At 40.5% G+C, this 20,800-nt stretch overlaps 1 protein-coding gene across 1 annotated transcript in view; it reads right to left on the bottom strand.

Moving 5' to 3' along the window:
* The window catches only part of SYBU (syntabulin), a 59,748-nt gene extending 40,121 nt beyond the window's left edge, over positions 1-19,627 (bottom strand). The window contains exons 1-2 of the mRNA XM_087706765.1: positions 19,471-19,627; positions 12,806-13,016 (exon numbers count right to left, since the gene is read on the bottom strand). Of these exons, the coding sequence (XP_087562891.1) occupies positions 12,806-13,016; positions 19,471-19,497 (238 nt within the window). The 5' untranslated portion in view covers positions 19,498-19,627. The remainder of the gene's footprint in view (positions 1-12,805; positions 13,017-19,470) is intronic.
* Positions 19,628-20,800: the final 1,173 nt, after the last annotated feature.

Here is a 20,800-nt window from a genome sequence, read left to right as displayed (position 1 = left end):
TTTTTTTTCAACTTTAGTTATGATGAGTTAATTAAGATAGAGAGTGTTTTGAAATGCTCCTTCCAAGATTTTTGTTCACCTGGATCAAGTTGCGGTTTATGCATTACTTGTAGTCCTTGCCTTATAACAATTTGTTTAGTGACCAAAGTTACAATGGCACTGAGAAAACATGACTTATGACCATTTTTCACACTTAAAACCATTGCAGCATATCCATGGTCACATGACCGAAGTTCAGACACTTGGCAACTGACTCATATTTATGACGGTGGCAGTGTCCCAGGGTCAGAAAGTCACATTTTGCAAACTTCTAACAAGTAAAGTCAATGGGGAAGCTGGATTCAATTAGCAACTGTGTTATAACTTAACATCTGCAGTGATTCACGTAAGAAATATGGCAAGAAAGATCGTAAAATGGGACAAAACTCACTTAACCCCGGTCTCCTTAGCAACATAAAGTTTGGACTCAATTGTGGTTGTAAGTCTGTACACAATCAGTTAACTTAGAGCCAAGATGGGCAAAGATGGGCACAGGTGGCAAGCGGAGCCATTTGTCAGGGCACGTGAGGCGTTGCCCTGTCAGCTGACCAGCGTGCACATGTTCAGCCTTTTTTAAAGCCATTTTTCATTCTCCCCAGGCTCCAGAGCTTTATAGGAGCTTGGGGAGGACACGCCCCCTCCCCCCCCCCGGAGGCTTCAGAAGCTTCTCTCTGGAATGTGAAAAACCGCCCTGTGGACAAACTGGAAGTTCAGGAACGGACTTCCGGTTTGTTCGTAGGGTCGGTTTAAGCCCTCCTGAGGCTTTAGGGGCCTTCAGGAGGCTTCCCTGAAGCCTCCGGAGGGATTAAACCGTTCCTACGAGCAAACCAAAAGTGACTTTCGGTTTGCTCCTAGGTTTATTTTTTGCCCTCTGGAGGCTTCAGGGAAGCCTCCCGAAGGTCCCTGAAGCCTCTGGAGGGCCTCGGGCGGGGGAGGCTGTTTTCGCCCTTCCCTGGCTCCTATAAAGCTTCTTGAGTCTTAGAGTTTTCTCCAACCTTTCTGGTTTTGCTGACTGGTGCTGGTGGGGGGGGGGGAATGACTCTGTGTGAGCAGTTGGCAAGTGTGTGTATGGACTACTCCATTTGCGCGAGGTATGCATGTGTGCCTGCCACTCATGCAAATGGAGCATGCATGCAAGCCCTTGCCTGCCTCTTGTGCAGGAAGGGATGCCTGTGTGTGCACACATACATCTGCTCCAGGGGTGGGATTCTACCAGTTCAAACTGGTTCGGGCCAACCGGTAACTCCAACTATCAGTTGGGAGCAAACCATTTCACTCCGACTTTCAGCTGGGCCTGCCTGCTCACCCCTGTGCTATACTCACCTATATTCCCTTTTCTGAAGCCCAGCTGATGGGTGTGCCAGGGTAGATTGCCGTCCCTCAGCTCTTTTCATGCGAAAGGTGATTTTCCTGTAAACTGCGCACACGTGGGTCTGATGCATCAGATGCATGCAGGAAGCAAACCTGGTTCTTAAACCGGTTGGATCACAGCCGTGATCTGCTCTCTCACCATTTCTGAGGCAAAAAGCTCACAACCCACTCAGAACCCACTAGTGGGCTGTGGCCTAAAGGTTGGGCACCCCTGAGTTAATTCACCTGCTGCTATCTCTTGATTTTGATTACTATATGCTTACCTTCTTTTTCCATCAGTTGCAGATCCCCTTTGATACTACTTAAATGGTTCGGTCTATAAGTATCAGAGCTGCCAGTCAACATAGTGATGGCTGCCAGTCAACATAGTGATGGCTGCCAGTCAACATAGTGATGGCTGGGCATTCTGGAGAGTGTCATTCCAATACCTTAATGTAGGGGTCTCCAAACTTGGGAACTTTAAGACTTGTGGACTTCAACTCCCAGAATTTCCCAGCCAGATGCTGGCTGGGGAATTTTGAGAGTTGAAGTCCACAAATCTTAAAGTTCCCAAGTTTGGAGACCCCTGCTTTAGTAGTTAACATGTTGGGGATAGATGGAGGACTTTATTCAAAATGCTAAATACTTCCTTTAAACATTTTCATGAGCAACATTTTACAAGCCAATCTTATTTTTATCCTTTTTGTTCATGTATAGGCCACAGTTACTTATGAGGTCACCTGCCAAAGAATAGATATAAAAATGCAAGTCAAGCAAACATTCAGTTACATAATTCAGCAATGTTACTTCCTCTAAAAAGCATTGCCTGAAGCCGTATCCTCAGGACTAGAGCTGAAATAGCATGAGATACAGATGAGACAACAATGGGTGATGCTAAAATTGTCAGGCATAAATAACCAGGAGAATTCACTTAATTCAAAGCCCAGAAGAGTTTATTATTGCTACCTATACATAAGAATCTTGTAACTAACAGTCAAAGCTAAATTGGCACTAGATAGGGGGCAATAGAATTCATGAGGGAGAGAGCTACACTTATGTTTCTTTTGGGAGCGTAAAATGTTCCAAACTGATGACACATTTAACTCTGCCCTCCAGCTCTGACTGTTCTTCTATTAAAATTTAGAACTGCTTCCCTCTATTACACAAATACCTAGGACAATGCAACCCTATATTCAGCAAGATACAAAGGCAGCTTATAACATTGCTCAGCAATTGAAAATATTTCTTTTATTCTAGAACTGTGATGAGTTAATCTAGATTGATTGCCGGGCAGAGATAACTATTTGGTTCAGTGGCTGAAAGCATCATAATGTGATAATTAGCTAGCAAATTTCAAAGTATAAGCAAACAATTTGCATTCTGTCACAGAAACATTACCATCTGAAGCAATTATCTAGACTGGGAGCGAATGGCATGATTGTCTCATATTCTTACAGCACATCTGTCTAGATAATTGGATATGTTTTAAGTAATCTTAATTTTAGTTTATGTGTACCTCTCATTTGAAGCCATAGTAATCATTTTGCAAGATTTATGATGTTATGCTTATGCATGGACGTCGTTCATATTCATCAAGTATGCTTTTCTGTTAGTGATAGACAATAGTCTATATTATTCAAAGTCAAATGGTACACGTTCTGGAAATACTGCTATCCTAATTTGAATTTCATGGAATACTAAAAAAAAGAAGCATTACTTGCAATGTATTTTCTATACTGGACTACTGAAAAATAGGTTGCTATCACAGAATCAAATTAATGGCATTTGATTAAATTTGAATGTTCATGTTGATTTGAAAAAAAATGAATGTCCAAATTAGTTTAGAAGATATCTTGGACTGGACCAGTTTTGATTCATAATAATTATGATCTTTAAAACATACTGTATGTGGAAAGCATCCAGATCGGTTTGAATTGATTTAGACTCATTTGATTTCAACTGGTTTGCATCAATTCAGAAGGCTAAACAGTCACCCAGGCCTCGGATGAATTCTTTGAGAAGGTAAAGATAGTGGGAGTCAAAAAAAATTGTTAGCGGTTCTGTGGATGTGGCTTGGCTTGGTGGGTGTGGCTTGGTGGGCGTGGCAGGGGGAGGATACTGTAAAATCTCCATTCTCTCTCCACTTCACCTCTGGAAGGTAAGCATTTTCTTCAAGCAACTTTGTACTAGGAGATGCAATGTTTTGCTAGATCCAATCTAGCACACATTTCCACTACCAGGAATTATTTAGTAGCCATTGCTCTTTCTGAAGAATTCCCGTCGGGACTTGTTTGGAATTTCCATCACCTTTATTCACCCTTACATTCTTTGGTAGAAACCATTGCAATTAAAAGGACAGAAAACTATGTATACTTGCAACATATATAATTAAAGAATCACTTCTGTTTTGTCACATCTTCTCCTTTGGCAAGACCTTCCAAATGTTACTTGTATAGAGCCTGTACTCTTTGCTAGGTTGTTATTGTAGAAAAATGCCTTTTGCCATATTGTGTATGCTATATCTTTCTGTTCATCCTCAAATATCTCAAGATATCACATAATGCTCTCATCTCCAAATTAATCCTCATAGCAACCATGTAAGGCGGGTGAGACTGAGATTCTCCCAGTAAACTTCATGGTGACGTTGGATTGAACTACACATTCTCCAGTTCTAATCCACTAATCCAGGACTGGACAACCTGTAGTGCTCTTTATGTCAGTGAAATATAAACTCATCCTACCTGTTTCTAACATGTTGGTTAGGTTTGCTGGAAGTTCGACATTCAATACTAGCCAGGGAACCATTCATTATCCATCCTTGCCTAAGCTTTAAAGCTATGTAGATATTTGATTCTAATCTCCAAAATGAGCTTTGAAGACCCAGGAATGCAAACAAGCATCTATTTGCAATGCAGTTGTCCTTTCTGTAGGATCACAAGATCACAGTTATACATTTTTAAATATGCTACTGACAGGTATTATGATTGTGTTCTAAAGGACCTTTCAGAAACTGAATCTACAGCAGCACCCTTCCAAACATCTACAAAGAACAGAAGGATATTCTAGAGGAGACTCTAGAAAGAGTGCAGAGAAGAGCAACAAAGATGATTAGGGAACTGGAGGCTAAAACATATAAAGAACGATTGCAGGAATTGGGCATATCTAGTTTAATGAAAAGAAGGACTAGGAGAGACATGATAGCAGTGTTCTGATATCTCAGAGGTTGCCACAAAGAAGAGAGAGTCAAACTATTGTCCAAAGCACCTGAGGGTAAAACAAGAAGCAATGGGTGGAAACTAATCAAACAGAGAATAGCAATAGCAATAGCAGTAGACTTATATACCGCTTCATAGGGCTTTCAGCCCTCTCTAAGCAGTTTACAGAGAGTCAGCATATTGCCCCCAACAATCATTAGAACTAATGAGAAATTTCCTGATAGTTGGAACAATTAATCAGTGGAACAACTTGCCTCCAGAAGTTGTGAATGCTCCAACACTGGAAGTTTTAAGAAGATGTTGGATAACCATTTGTTTGAAATGGTGTAGGGTTTCCTGCCTAGGCAGGGGGTTGGACTGGAACCTCCAAGGTCTCTTCCAATTCTGTTATTCTATTCTATTCTATTCTCTCATTTGCACACTACAGCTACCAGAATCAACTATGCTGACAGATTTGATCATTGACTCACACATGGGTTAGAATTTGTTTCTGGAGGATCATCAATATTAATGAGTTAAATAAGTTAAACAGCATTAACAGATTATAAAATCAGAAATTCGTAATTCCTTCCATCCTGATGCCCTTCTGGTCGCTTGGACAGCAACCTTGATCTCTCATCCAGGAAGGACAATATGCAATCTATTAAGCTGGTAAAGGCTAAACAAGCCACATATTTTATACAGGCTGACTGAAAAACATCAAGCAGCTGTCGACAATGCGTAAACACCCAGCAACATTTGTGGAAGAGCTATGCCACCTTTTCAGGCAGATTCTAAAATAATTGTCTACTAACTCAAAACAGCAAACACATGATTTTAGCCAATGGAACATCTTATCAGCAATGATTTTAGCTCTATTGCAGGTACTGAAGCATAACAGCCCTTGAAAGAAGGAAGCAATAAACAAGCTGTGCCCCTTGGGAAACATGTTTTTGACACACCAAGCGATTGTTATCACTCACCAAACCAACTGATTCTCCATAAGTTTAATTGGCAAAGAATGGAACAATGGCCCCAAGTGACTCTATAGATAGTTAGGTTTTTATGGCCTTGATAGTTCAATATTTGAAATTCTTGGATAGAGCAGTGCTTTTTATCCAAGGTGGCAACATTGATCAGTTAAAGTAACATTTGAATATTTATTTATTATTATTATATACTTTATTCCTTAAACATGAATCTCAGCCAACTGAACATTCAAAAATACATCACAAATACCATTGACTGGTGCTAATGGTTGATACGGGTTGCTGCCAGCGTCCTAGGTAGCAACCAAGTACCTTCTTAAAATGTAGGAGGTTCCGAGTAGCAGTTTTTTGCAGTTCCACTGGTGTTATTGCAGGAAGCTGCAATTTCTTGATGTGTTTTGTAAAATATTATTATTATTATACAATTGTATCACAGCGGCCAGTTGTTTTGCCGGATTTGGCATTGATTATTAATCGGGCCCCACCCATAACGTATTTTCGTAATATGCATACAGATCCAAGCAGTGCGGCTTTTTGCATTTGACTGATGGTGATTTTGTCAATTTTTATCTGTTTTAAATGTAATTTCAGTGCTTTTGAAATAGCACCCAGTGAGCCAATTACCACTGGAATTACCACTGCTGGTTTGTGCCATAGTCGTTGAATTTCAATTTTTAAGTCCTGATATTTTGTGATTTTTTCGTGTTCATTCTCGTTAACTCTGCTTTCACGTGGTATTGCGATGTCTATGATTATAACCTTATTTTTCTCAACCAGTGTGATGTCTGGTGTATTATGCGCCAGTATTTTGTCAGTTTGTATGCGAAAATCCCACCAGATCTTGACCAACTGATTTTCAGTGACTTTTTCAGGCTTATGTTCCCACCAGTTTGTTGCTGTTTTAACATTATAATTTTTGCACAAATTCCAATGGATCATTTGTGCTACTGAATTGTGCCGCAATTTATAATCAGTCTGCGCGATTTTTTTACAGCAGCTGAGTATGTAATCAACAGTTTCATCAGCTTCTTTGCAAAGTCTGCATTTGGCATCATCAGAGGATTTTTCAATTTTGGCCTTAATGGCATTTGTGCGGATAGCTTGTTCTTGTGCAACCAGGATTAGTGACTCTGTTTCTTTCTTTAATGTACCTGCTGTTAACCATAACCAAGTTTTTTCACTGTCCACTTTATCTTTTATTTTTTCCAGAGATTGGCCATGCAATGCTTTGTTCTGCCAACTCTCCATTCTTGATTTTTTCACATCTTTTCTGTATTCTTGTTTCGTCTGTTGGACCTTCAATAGATTTTTGTTCTTTACTTTGATTAATAGATGTTCTTGACTTTCTTTTAAATAATCAGCCAGTGTGTGTTTTTCTTCTTCAACTATTTGCTTCACTTGTAATAATCCTCTGCCACCTGATTTTCGGGGCAGGTAAAGTCTATCAGTATCACCACGTGGATGTAAACTGTAGTGCATTGTCATTAGTTTCCTGGTTTTTCGGTCCAAAATGTCCAAATCAGCTTGTGTCCAGTTTAACTATACCAGCTGTGTATCTTATAACTGGTATTGCCCAGGTATTTATGGCCTTGATTGTATTTCCACCATTCAATTTAGATTTCAAAATTTTCCTAACTCTGATGGTGTACTCTCCTCTGACAATAGTTTTACTTCTCCATGCTTGATGTTATCTAATTGCAGAATGCCTAAGTATTTGTAGGCTTCATTTCCACTGCATTTAATTAGTTGGCCATTGGGCATTTCAATTCCCTCACATGTAGTGCTTTTGCCCCTTTTTATGGATACAGTGGCGCATTTTTCCATGCCAAACTGCATTGAAATATCGATGCTGAATACTCGGACTGTGTTTGTCAGTGATTGGATTTCTATTTCTGACTTTCCATAGAGTTTCAAATCATCCATATATAATAAATGCGAAATTTTTTCAGCTTCTTTGACTGTTTGGTAGCCTAATTTCATTTTTTTTAAGATTACTGATAGTGGGATCATTGCGATGATGAAGAGAAGAGGTGAAAGTGAATCACCCTGGAAAATTCCTCGCTTGATATTAACCATTCCGTAGTTCTCATTCGCTACTGCCAACTCAGTTCTCCATTGTTTCATCGCCTTTTCAGTAAAGGATGTAATATTTTTGCTAATGCTAGTTGTTTCTAAGCATTTTATCATTATTATTATTATTATTATTATTATTATTATTATTATTATCTTAGCATTAGCATTAGTATATATACTTTATTCATTAAACATGAATCTCAGCCAACTGAACATTCAAAAATGCATTACAGATACCAATGACTGGTGCTAATGGTTGATACGGGTTGCTGCCAGCGTCCTAGGTATCAACCAAGTACCTTCTTAAAATATAAGATGTTCTGAGTAGCACTGTTTTTTGCGGTTCCGCTGGTGTTATTGCAGGAAGCTGCAATTTGTTGATGTATCTTGTAAAATTCTTGGACATGGTGCCAGGTGCCCCAATGACAATGGGTATCACTGTTACATGCTTCATCCATAGCCGTGTAGTTTCGATGGCCAGGTTGTGATATTTCATTATTATTTTTTAGTTCTTTTTCTTTGACTCTGGCATCTCCAGGAATAGCAATATCAATAAACTGTACATTTTGGCCCTCTACAACCATGATATCTGGCGTGTTGTGCTCAAAATGATGAACCGTTTGTATTCGAAAGTCCCACAAGATCTTCACCTTCTCGTTTTTGATAACTTTTTCCATTTTATGTTCCCATGACTTTCTGGATACAGGTAAATCATATTTTTTACATAATGGCCAGTGGATTAATTTAGCAACTCGGTCATGTCTAGCTTTGTAATCAGTTTGTGCAATTTTGCTGCATTCACATATTAAATGTGAAACAGTTTCGACTTTGTTATTGCAAAGTCAGCAGTTTGGGTTGTCATTGGATTTTTGTAATTGGGCAATAGTTGCTTGGTTCTGTGCCTTTTCCTGGATCTTTCATTATCAAGTATGTTCGGCCAGCTGTTAACCATTTTTCACGTTGCATTTCGAAGCATTTGATCAAATTGAGTGGCCATGTGATGATGGCTTGTCAGGTGTTTTAGCCAGTATCCATGCAGTTCATCCAGGCCAGGTGCACTCAAATTCTTGACCTTCTTTGCTTGTTTTGCCACTATGTCAGTTTTTATTACAATATTTTCCATCTTGTTTTGTGTTGTTTTTTGTTGAATATGTTTGATCCAGGAGGCAGTGTTGTTGTATTCCACTGGGTTTTCCCACAGTTCTTTCCAAAAGTTCAAAGTTTTTTCTTTACATGGGTGAATATTAGTTTGGATTCAATTTTCATCAAGGGACTGGCAAAAGAAGTGTTGGTTTCTTCTGAACTGGACATTTTCATGATATTGTTTTATTCGTCCTTCATATCTTTCAATTTTCCTTGCTGTTGCTATTGCACGTTGTTTTAGTTCTTCCATAATTTCCATTATTGTTTTTCCCTCCAGGTTGTATTTTTTGTGCAAACTATGTTGTGTAAACTATGTTTTGCTCTTCAGTTTTCCTTCTTTTAAGAACTTCAGATTGCTGATATCCCCTCGTAGTTTTTAAATTTTATTTTCAAGTTGAATTTTCCACTTTGGTGTTCCAGTGGGTTTCTTTTTTTTTGGCATTTTATAACCTAGTTCTGCAGTTATAGTGGCAGCTGTGCTATACATTAATTGGTTGGTTTCATATAGTCTGCTGGATGGGATGGAAGTTAAAATGTTGTTCACGGCAATTAACAGATTTTTCACTCGTTTGCTATGCCCTTCACAAATGATAGGTAGTCTTTTTCTTTCTACATTTTCTTTGATGTGGTTTTCAATTTTTTCTTTCAGCATTTTTGCTAGATCACTTAGCTCTACACTTTCAAGTTGTTGCACAGGAGGGTTTTCATCCTGTATGTTTGTTTCTTCCACTGGCTGGTCAATTTGTTCAGGTGTTGGACCAATTTCTTCAGCTTGTTGATCATCACTTGTTGTTTTCTTTTTAGTCAATATTTCGAGATGTTGCATTTCAGCTTTATTACGGATGATGAAGCGCCTTTGATCCATTAATCTTTGTTCACTTATGTCACTTTCCAGGTATTGTTCCTTCCACAGTTGCATCATTCTTTTCTGGCTGTTGGTTCTACCTGGTAGTAATATTTGAGGATTTGTTGATTTTCTTCGTTTGTATAAGTTTTGCGCTTTGGTTCCAATTGCTTTGCAGTTGCACGCCCTGGTTCCCTGGCAGTAACAACTGAGCCCTGTAGCCCCTTTTTCGACAGATGTCCAGGAGCCATAGCATCTGACGTGGTCCTTGTTGACCCGGGCGATGACCGATCCAAAGTGGAATTTTGTTGATTTCTCCTCATCATTAGTGATGGTAGGTGCCTGGGTTGGTTCTCACTGCTAAGCCACTACTGATTCAAGGATGATAATATCATAACTGTAGGAACTGCACCAGATAGCCGGCCAGGCCCAGCCATGGCAGGAAAGAGGCCTACCTTCTTGTTTTGATGGTAGGAAGGAGGATCAGGAATGGAGGGAGGAAAGAAGCTTACCTTCCTGTTGGTTGTAGGAAGGAATGATCAGGAATTGTTGTTGTTGTTGTTGTTGTTGTTGTTGTTGTTATTATCTTTAGTAAGATTCACAGCCTTTGGGGCTGGTTGGTAGCTCAACAGCTGGAGTCCTAACCAAGGACCTAGGAACTGCTAAGGTAACGTTGAAGGATATAAGCTGTTCCAAGTAGGGCGTTTTTTTGTAGAATCAGAATGTTCAAGTCAGTTAAATTTAGAATTTTCAAATAGCGAGGTAGCCCTTTAGGTATTGCTCCAAGGGCTCCAATTACAATTGGGACAACACATGCTTTCTTTTTCCATAATCGCTCAACCTCAATTTGTAAGTCTCAGTATTTTGTGATTTTTTTCTTGCTGTTTATCTTCAATTCGTGCATCACCAGGTATTGCAATGTCAATGAACCATCCTTTTTTTCTTTTCAACTATTGTTATTTCAGGTGTGTTGTGGGCCAGGTGCCTGGCAGTCTGGATTCTGAAGTCCCACAAGATCTTGACTTTCTCATTCTCTAAAACCTTCTGAACCTGATGTTCCCAGTGGTTTTTGCTGTACTCAAATCCAAACTTTTGGCACAATTTCCAGTGAATAATCTTAGCAACGCAGTCATGGCATTGTAGGTAGTCAGTTTGTGAAATTTTGCATCATCATCATCATCATCATCATCATCATCATCATCATCATCATCATCATATTTTCCCCAAAATAAGACCTCCCCGGATAATAAGCCCAATTGGGCTTTTGAGCGCATCCACTAAAATAAGCCCTCCCAGAAAATATCACAACAAAACAGCAACCATGTGGTGACCCCACTCGCTGCCTCCTGCACCTCAAAAATAATAAGACCTCTCTGAAAATAAGGCCAAGCATTTATTTCGGGGCTCAAAAGAAACACAATAAAATAAAGGTCTTATTTTTGGGGAAACACAGTATTATTATTATTCTTTTTATTGTTATTATTATTTTCTGTCTTCTGTATTTACAATTTCATTAAGTAGGCCATTGGCACCAATGGGTGAAAAACCATGTAGAAAAAGATACGGAATGGCAAAAATGCAATGAAAAAGAAGGATGAGTATAGACAAGCAAATGTTTTGCCCATAGGCAGGGGTGTCTATGGATGGTGGGGACTTAAAAACCAATAGCTGAGAGAGTTGGGTTAGGAAAAAGTGATGCATGTTTGAGTATGGGTATCAGAGAGATGATGCCTAAGGGGATGCGGTAGCTCAGTGGCTAAGATGCTGAGCTTGTTGATCAGAAGGTTGGCAGTTCAGCAGTTCAAATCTTTCGTATTGCATAACTGGGTGAGCTCCTGTTATTTGTCCAAGCTTCTGCCAACCTAGCAGTTCGGAAGCATGTAAAAAATGCAAGTAGAAAAATAGGGACCACTTTGGTGAAAAAGTTATAGCTCTACATGTGCCTTTGGCGTTTAGTCATGCCGGCCACATGACCACAGACACCGCTGGCTCTTCAGCTTAGAAACGGAGATGAGCACTACCCCTAGAGCCAGAACTGACTAGCACACATGTGTGGGGGAACCTTTACCTTTACCTTATCAGAGAGGTATCACTAGTATGTGTTTAGGGAAGGTTACACGAAATGAGAGAAAGACTTGTGCTTTCAAAGAGATGGTTTACTATTTCTAGGCTCAAATCTCATTTCTATTGTGCAATCAAGATTTTGTGCAACCTCTTTACAAATCTGTCTTTCTGTGAAAGAATTTTTTGTGGCTGGATTCAAAGTTGTTGGCCTTCATCTCAAGGCTCTGCTCTTAACTTGTGGCATGTATCCAGATTCCTAGACAAATAGACTTGCTATGATAAATAGTTGGGCCAGTTTTCCCTTCTATGAAATTGATGCTTTATACAGGCCAATCTCAATATAGCAATATTGATAGCACTTGCTTACACTTCCAAAAGCCAGAGTTTTGGGGGGATGTTTAATTACTGACTCACCTCGCAGTGGCTGTACCAACAAGCCCCACTGCTGGCACACTTCTTCTTCAGCTGCTTTCTGCTGCTCGCACATATCACCTCCAGCCTCCATTTTGCTGTCAGATTCTGGAAATTCCTCTGCAGCCAATAACAGAGCTCTGGATTGGAAGCCAGGGCAATGCATGCAGGCAAGCAGCTGCAGAAGAAGTGGGCCTGCAAGGTGAGGCAGGTGTTGGGGCAGTGGTGGGTGGCAGGCGGTATGCCCCGGTACTGGAGTACTGGTGCCTGCCAGGAGCACTGGATACTGTTCTGGTACGGTGCTCTGGAGGGCCCAACCACCCACCCACCAGCCTTACCTGTATTTGAGCTCTTCGGTGCTTCCGTGCACCCACACGGAGCGTACAGCGCCTGCATGATGCTCCGCTGTGCAGCTGGAGTATTGTGAAGGCATCATGGAGCGTTGCAGGAGGGAAGGATGCATGCGTGTGCTGTGCATGTTCGCGCGCGCGCTGCGTGCATTCATGTGGTGGCCGTTGGGTCCTGTGGCACCCTACCAGTTGCAATGGGATCTGGAACCCACCACTGCCTGGTAGGTAGGACAGCTTTACCACCCCCATCCCCACCCTAGCTTATTTTTTACATATGCATATCATTCAATAATGATACTATAAAAACAGCCATTTTATCCTAACTGATGTACATTCTTTCTTTAATACCTGAGCAAAAACTGTTGCTGCTGATTGTCCTGGCAGACCCTCCAGATGAGCTTAAAGGGTTGAATTCTTTGCTTTCCTCTTCAGAAAAGGGGGATTCGGATGCTGGAGACACCTTCTGGTATTGGAAATTTTGCTGGGAGAGATGAGGCCGAAGTACCAGGCGAGGAATCCGGCTGCGGCAAAACTCCTTGTCCTGCATTTTGTGATCCTTCTAAATGGAAAAGAAAGTAGTGTCACTCGTACAGATGAAGTTACCTAGCTAGGAACATCAGCAATCAAACTACCACATTCAAGGAGCACCGAGAATTCCATAGTTCATATCAGAGCTACAGATATTCTCTTCTATTGAAAGTTGGATCAGTCCCTACTGTCCCAAAGGTGCTTTTTCAGGAGGCAACTGGACTTTCTTGTTTTTTCTTTTCTTTTGCTTCTCATCCAAGAAGCTTCTTCAGCTCTGTCAGGACTGTGCGGAATGGAAGGATCTAAAAGATGTTTAGCTATACAGTTTGGGATGAACACCCTTTGAATGGTGTGACAATAGGAATGGATTTCCAGAGGAAAAAAATGTAGACTACAGGAATCAGGAGCACTACTCAACTGACCCTGAGGACACAGATAAAACTCCAAGTGCTTCAATGACCCTAAAAGGATGCAAATGACCAGCTCTCTGCAAGGAGTATAAATCCTTCCATTCCCCACTATCCTGTCAGAGCTGAAGAAGCTTCTTGGATGAGAAGCGAAAAGTCTTCAAAAGAAAAAACAAGAAAGTCCAGTTGCCTCCTGAAAAATCACATTTGTGACAACCATGACCTGGTGACTGAAAATCTCTACAGACTATCAGTCCCTACTGTTTTTCAGACCCTCTTATACCCATGTCCTAACGAATAATCTGATATCAGCAGAATGGCCGTTGTCATCGAATTTTATCCAATGAAAATTTGTACAATTAGCCCTCCTGTTGAAAACAGTGAACAATATGGATTGGAGTCAATGAGTGCCTTTTTGCATGCATATAAATATATTTAGACTACATTCTGAGAACACATTCAAAACTATTGAAACCAGTGATAATGTTCTGCATCATTGGATGTAGAGAAGGCCTTTGATATGGTGCAATGGCATTTTTTGAAATAAATCTTGCCTAAGTATGCATTCTCCTCTTACTATAATTGAATTATTACATTATATTCTATTTCCTTTGCTAGGGTTATTAAAAATTATTTGTTTATCTAGCAGGATACTTCATAATTTGTAAAATATCTGCTTTATCTTCTGATTTGTAATGCTAAAACCACTGGCCTGTTTTCAAACACGGGAAATTTTCAGTACAACAATATTTGCATTGATTACTATATAATTCATACATCTTGTACTGCATTATATCTTATTACATCTTATTACAACTACCTACTTTTCTGCACCAAAATTTACAGTTTGATAATTTGTCGATTACAATTAACTGAAGTTCCATATCCTTCTTACAGACTCTAATAATTGCTATTACAATTTGTAATAATTGGCTTTCAATGAGTACTTGAATTCTGTAAATATTAGTAGATATAAAGATGTTTTTGATCATATATAAATAGCTATAAATTCTATGGAGAAATATAATCCAAAAATGAATATTACTTCTATGTAAAAGTATTCCTAATTTTTTAAAATGGATTAAGAGTATATTAAAAGTTGGCATTTTTTTTACAAAAAGGTCAACCTTCTAGATTTTTAAAACCTACTCTACAGCCATGATATAATAACTGATTCATTTCTCATTATCAAGGGGAATATACAATATGTTGACTTTGCTATGAAATATCAATGATTAAATTAAAAGAAACATACACTATGGTCATAATTAGGAAATTATTGTGTGACTTGTTCAACATTATGGGACAATTTATCTCTACTTCACCCTCTCTATTCACCAATCATTCTTATATTAAAGGCTGGAAGGTACATTTGGTGCACACATTTTTTTTTAACGTGTTCTCACTTTGATGATTTTCCAGAGAGCTTTAAAGACCTGGCAGTTTTCCAGGTTGGATGGAATCCCTTCTTGAACATGTTTTTCTCTATGATTATATACAGAACAGGGGTGTCAAATGGCGGCTTGGGGGCTGGATGCATCACACACTGGCCACACCCACCCCAGCTCCGTGAAGGGGAAAAACATTGTGATACATCATGAGATGATTGACACCCATGGTATAGAGGAGATATAGGTAAAGGTAAAGTTTCCCCTCACACATATGTGCTAGTCGTTCCTGACTCTAGGGGGCGGTGCTCATCTCTGTTACAAAGCTGAAGAGCCAGTGCTGTCCAAAGATGTCTCTATGGTCATGTGGCCGGCATGAGTAAACACTGAAGGCGCATGGAACGCTGTTATCTTCCCACCAAAGGTGGTCCCTATTTTTCTACTTGCATTTTTACATGCTTTCGAACTGCTAAGTTGGCAGAAGCTGGGACAAGTAACGGGAGCTCAGTCCATTATGCAGCGCTAGGGATTTGAACTGCCGACCTTTCTGATCAACAAGCTCAGCGTCTTAAACACTGAGCCAGGGCGTCCCGGGGCTCAGGGGCTATAACACATCTTATTTATGGTACTTACTTTGTGCAGTGTTTTTAACTATTTACAATTGAATATATTATAAACAGCCCAGAGTTGATTTGAAATTGGGGAGCACCCAAATATAAATAAATGAATTTGGGACAGAAATGTATTTTTGATCCTTATTCCCAAGACTAACTTGTATTCCTGAAAGATCCCAGTTGGAAAATTATAGTTATGGAAATTATGGTCAGCTTGAGGTATTAATACTTCAGATCAGCTTTTGACAATATCTGAATTATAGTGGCTTTTGAATTGCCCAAAATTAGAATTGGCTTCTGATCTTCAGTTAAACGATATTATTTTTACAATTGTTTCAAAATGTCCTGGATAAAATTCCATATTACGATCAATATTTTCTGTGTTTGGATGATGCCATATCTATATTTTTCATACACAAAAGAGTATTGCAAATGTGGGTATTAGTTATTTCCAAGAAATCTGAAATAAACAATTGCAATATCCAAATGCAATACAAAAACTGATTCATTGAGAATGGTCTTATAGATTATTTAATGAATCTCATTTATCATTTTTCTTCTAATTTACTGGACATTCCAGAAAATGTTTAAGAAAGTTTGCAAACAACTTCATTTAATTGGAAGTGTAAACTAAGCATCAATACACTTATTCATATGAGTTTTGTCTCATGATAGATCCCATTTTGGTTTAAAAGAATACTTTTAAAAGAAAGTGTACCTTTTTAAAAAAAATTATCAATGTATGAAGAATTATGGATTTATCAAAACAGGAATGAGGGGACAAAGAAGTCTAGTTTTATGTGTTGGGAAGCCAAATATTTCCAAATTTACTGTTTTAAATCACCAATATACATTTGCTTTCAGTTTACCAAATTCCTTACTATCAATGTAACTGAATCAATCAATGTACAATCAATAAACAGCGATGTGTTTAAGGATTAGGCTGAATGATTTCCTATATGTATTTCTTGTCTCCTTTTTTCTTTCTGCTGCTTGTAACAGTGTGTATGTCTTTGTGTTCCCTATCTTCTTTTGTGAATTAATTATTGTAATAATAATTAATAAAATTAAAATTAAAAATTAAATTAATGATTTTTATTAAAGCAGTAACTTTATTTTCTTCAGAGAGAAAAAAAGAGAAGCTGTGGCTCAGCAACAGGATGAGGTTTTCCATCTATAGGAGCCACTTTCAATCCTTAAACATTTTCAGACATCTTTGAAATTTCAGAGATGCAGCTAAATCAGCCTTCCCCAATTTGGTATCCCACAGTGGATTCCTTAGCTCAGTAGATTCTGAATGGTGATAACATGAAGATGTGCGGATTTCAACTCCCAGAATTCCCCAACCAGCATGTGTTTGCTGGAGTTGTTCCATACATCTTCAAGGTGTCCTGGTTGAGAAACACTGTCTTATCAAATACCATTCAGACAGAGGTCCAACTATGACAAACACACCTGAGGAGCATCATATTGTCAGGTGTATTAGATGCTCCCATGAGAGATTAAGGCTAGAAACAAAATGGTTTCATAATCTATCATAGTAATCTCATAGGTAAATCTTTGAGCTAAGTTTGACTCCTGTTGACACATCCAAGCTGTTTTTTCCATAGCAGTAAAAAGGTAGTCTCCATGATGGCTTTCACGATGTTTTCCCAACTCCCCAGTTCGGGTTCTAGAGCTAGTATTTTCTCTTTCCACTTGATCTTGTTTAACATTTTCAAGATTGGGTAAGGTTGGCCTGGTGTTTCTCCCTGGTCAACTAGAACTGATTTTAGGTGGATATTAAGCATTCATTCTATTAATAACTCTGGCATTGCCACTGGATACTTTAATAACTCAACTCAGAATTGATAAATATGACAAATTTGCAGAAAAAGGGATCCATGAACATGTTTATCATATTAGTGAATAAACAAACAACAAGCTGAAACTCAGGGGCTTCCATGGTTAACAGCTTCTCTAGTAGTTATCTCCAAATTTTAATTCAACTAACGGGGTAACAGTTCTGTAATCTTAGTCTTTATTTCATCAATTCCTTTTTCAAATTATCATTCAATTTATCAATCAATCATTATCATATATCATTACTATAATGTTATTATCAATCATTCATTTATTATTTCATTAAATCAAGTGTCATTTCTTTCTAATTCTTGGGAGTGGATCTTTTGACACATGATCAAAGCCAAGAGCAATCCTTGAGTCTACTGAGTTATGAACGTTTGATAAGGAACCACTCACGAGTGGGGTCCAATTGAAGATGTGGCTTTTAATTGATGGTCAATCTCTGAGCAAAGAATTGTTGTAACATCCAAAAACCTCTTAGGGTTTATTCAGGGATCTCATCAACATACTGTCCTTTAGCTCTTCTGCAGTAAATCCACATATATTTCAACTCACCTCGGAAAACAAAAAAACCCCACATTATATTAATTGGTCTCGACTTTGTTTTCTTTTGAAGGGAATCTATTTAGAAATGAACCCCTGATTGGCTAGAGAAAGCAAGAAAGTAGGGAGAAGATAAAACACCCAGACGACGCTCTATAAAATGGAAAGGGGGGGAAGAAGGGGAAAACAGAAAAGAAAATATTAAATATATAAGTATATATCCAAAAGTGTGATATAAGGGGGGGGGGGAACATAACTAGGGTAGACTAGCAAAAGTAAGGGAATAAGAAATGATACTAAATTATATTTGGGTTGGTGGAAATACCATCCAAACGAAAGATAAATTGAGTTTTGAAATATAACCAACAATAATAGAAAAAGAAAGGAAGGAGGAGGAGAGAATGAAAGGAAGATGGGGGGGAGAAGAGGTAAGGAGAGGAGGATGGAAGGGAGAGAAAGAGAAGGAGAGAGGGGAAGAAGGGGAAGAGGAAGAACAGGAGTAGGAGAAAGGTAAGGGAAGAAGGAAGGAGAAGGAGAGGAGGAAGGAAGGAAGTAGAGAAGGGAGGGAGGGAGAAAAGAAAGGGAAAACAAGGTGTTATAAAAAGGAGGAAGGGATGGTAAATAAAGCAACCCAAACTGTATATTATAACTTATTAAATGAAATAATAAATGTATGAGAATGATAAATGTAAAGAAGAATAACAATTATGTGAATGTATACTTAATGTAAGAGAATAAAAAAATAAAAAAAATCTTTAAAAAAAAGAAAAGAAATGAACCCCAATGTCAGAGATGCAAAAAAGGAAGATAAATTCACCTTTCAAAAAAAAATTGTTCCCGAATAAGAGACTCAGAGGCCCAGCATCCCCTGGAGAGGAACAGTAATGAATTTATTATGCTAGGCATCATCTGGAAGAGGGGCTCAAAACACAATTATCTCTTCCCTACCACTCTGGTTTCCCGGAATCCCAAAAGATTCAACCACTTCGGGAAAGGGGTGGGAGACAATCCAGCTTGGAGCTGATGTAATACGGTTGAGCTTCATTCTCTACTCCCCTTCCTCCCACCCCAAGTACCTTTCTGAGCTTTGGGCTGACGTTATTTATTTTTGAGCTTGATCCCACCCACCCATTCGAGAAAAAGATCCGCAGCAGAGGCAGAGGCACAGAAAATGATGTCAGCCTCCTTATTGAGGGGTGGAGGGGGGTTCGTGTGAAGGATGCATACCTTCAGCTGGGGAGGGAACAGGCTCAGCTTCTACCCCGCACACAAGGGGGCAGAAGATCCGCAGCCCCCTCCCCTCCCCATCCCAAATCATCCATCCATCCATCCATCCATCCATCCATCCATCCATCCATCTATCCCATGCAGTCTTCCATCGAGGGGCTGACAAACACGGGATCGTGGGTGACGAGAGTGGTCCCCCTCCCCGGCATTTAACGCCGTTTCTCGAAGGGCATTTTTGCGTGGACGGAGGTTGGGCGGGGTGTGTGTGTGAGAGATGAAGCCGAGATCTCTTCTGCCTAGGATCCACGCGTCTGCCCGCTCCAAAGAACGTGTGTACGCGTGTGTCTCTGGGCTCGAGTGGGTATATAGGTATACAGGCGGGCGGGTTGGAAACCAGACCTGGCTACACCTGGCTTTTCTCCCTCCCTGCAATACTCCCCCACCCCCGGTCGCCGTCTCACCTTGCAGCTTTCCTTGAGGGGCCCCATCTCGCCTGACCTCGGCGGTGACAGCCAGCCGGGCTGCTGGCGCGCAGGAGAGCGACGAAAGAAACCGGGTCGCTGCCAATGCTGCAGCCGCTCCCAGCTGCCCGAACCCGTGCTTGGCGCTCCGCAGCCCCAGCTCCGGCCAGCCCCCGCCTTCGCCGTCCCCTCGCCCCGCCCTGACACGTGGAGAGTCCGACTCCGCCGCCGCCGCCGCCGCTGCTGCTGGCTGTCGGCTTGCGTCGGGCGGTGAGCTGATGCTGGCTCCGCTGAGGCTCCGGAGATAGTTGCCGCCGGTGGGGACAGACAGAGATGAGAGACAGAGAGAGATGAGTGGGGCGGGAGTCGTGCCGCCCTCCTATTGACGCGGCGCCGTTTGCGATAAAAAGAGGCTGCGCAGTGAACGGGGAAGGTTTTAGGTGGGCTTCTCGGTCCGGGAAGGCGCTCCGCTTGCGTTAGCCCTGAAGAAACGGGCGCCAGGTTGCAGAGCGGCTGCCTCTATTTTTTCTTTGCTTCCCGACCGCCCCCCTTCCCTCCCCAATTTAAAGACTTGGTTGCCCCTCCCCACTTGTAGCTGGCTTCCCGTGGCTTCTCGGCAGGTGAGAACCAATGGGGCCTGGCAGGGATGTTCATGAGGGTGGGGTGGGGAGCGGGAGAAATCGCTTAAGGCAGGTAGGCCTCGACTTATAACAGTTCATGTAGTGACTGTTCGAAATTACAACAGCACAGAAACAAGGGACTTATGACCGTTTCCCCCCCCCCCACGTTGCAGCATTCATTCCTGTGGTCCCAGGATCAAAATTTAGATGTTTAGCAACTGTTTGGTATTTATGACGGTGGTTGCGGTGTTTTGTCATCGCCGTTTGTGACTTTCTGACAAGCAAAGTCAATGAGGAAACCAGACTCACTTAACGACTGTGCTACTAACTTAACGACTGCAGTGATGAACTTAACAGCTGTGGCAAAAGAATGTCGTAAAATTCACTTAACCAGGGTCTTGCTTAGGAACAGCTCCATGGTCGCAAGGTGAGGACTACTTGTAAGATACACATTAAAAAGAGGCAGGGTGGATTGTGACTGCTCTGCAGAACTCTTTGACAATCCCCCACCCAGGGGTGAAATTCAGCAAGTTCTGAAGATTCTGGAGAACCGGTAGCAGAAATTTTGAGTAGTTCGGAGAACCAGCAAATACAACTTCTGCCTGGTCCAAAGAGTAGGCTGGGAATGGAGATTTTGCAATATCCTTCCCCTGCCACACCCACCAACTCATGCCACGCCCATCAACTCATGCCACGCCCACCAACCCATG

Source organism: Thamnophis sirtalis, unplaced genomic scaffold (assembly GCF_051295495.1).
Source record: "Thamnophis sirtalis isolate CommonGarterSnake01/CBP01778 unplaced genomic scaffold, rThaSir2_p1.2 scaffold_2, whole genome shotgun sequence".
Lineage (NCBI taxonomy): Eukaryota > Metazoa > Chordata > Lepidosauria > Squamata > Natricidae > Thamnophis > Thamnophis sirtalis.
Note: the sequence above shows the minus strand (reverse complement) of the source record. Positions and strands in the feature narration are given on the sequence as shown.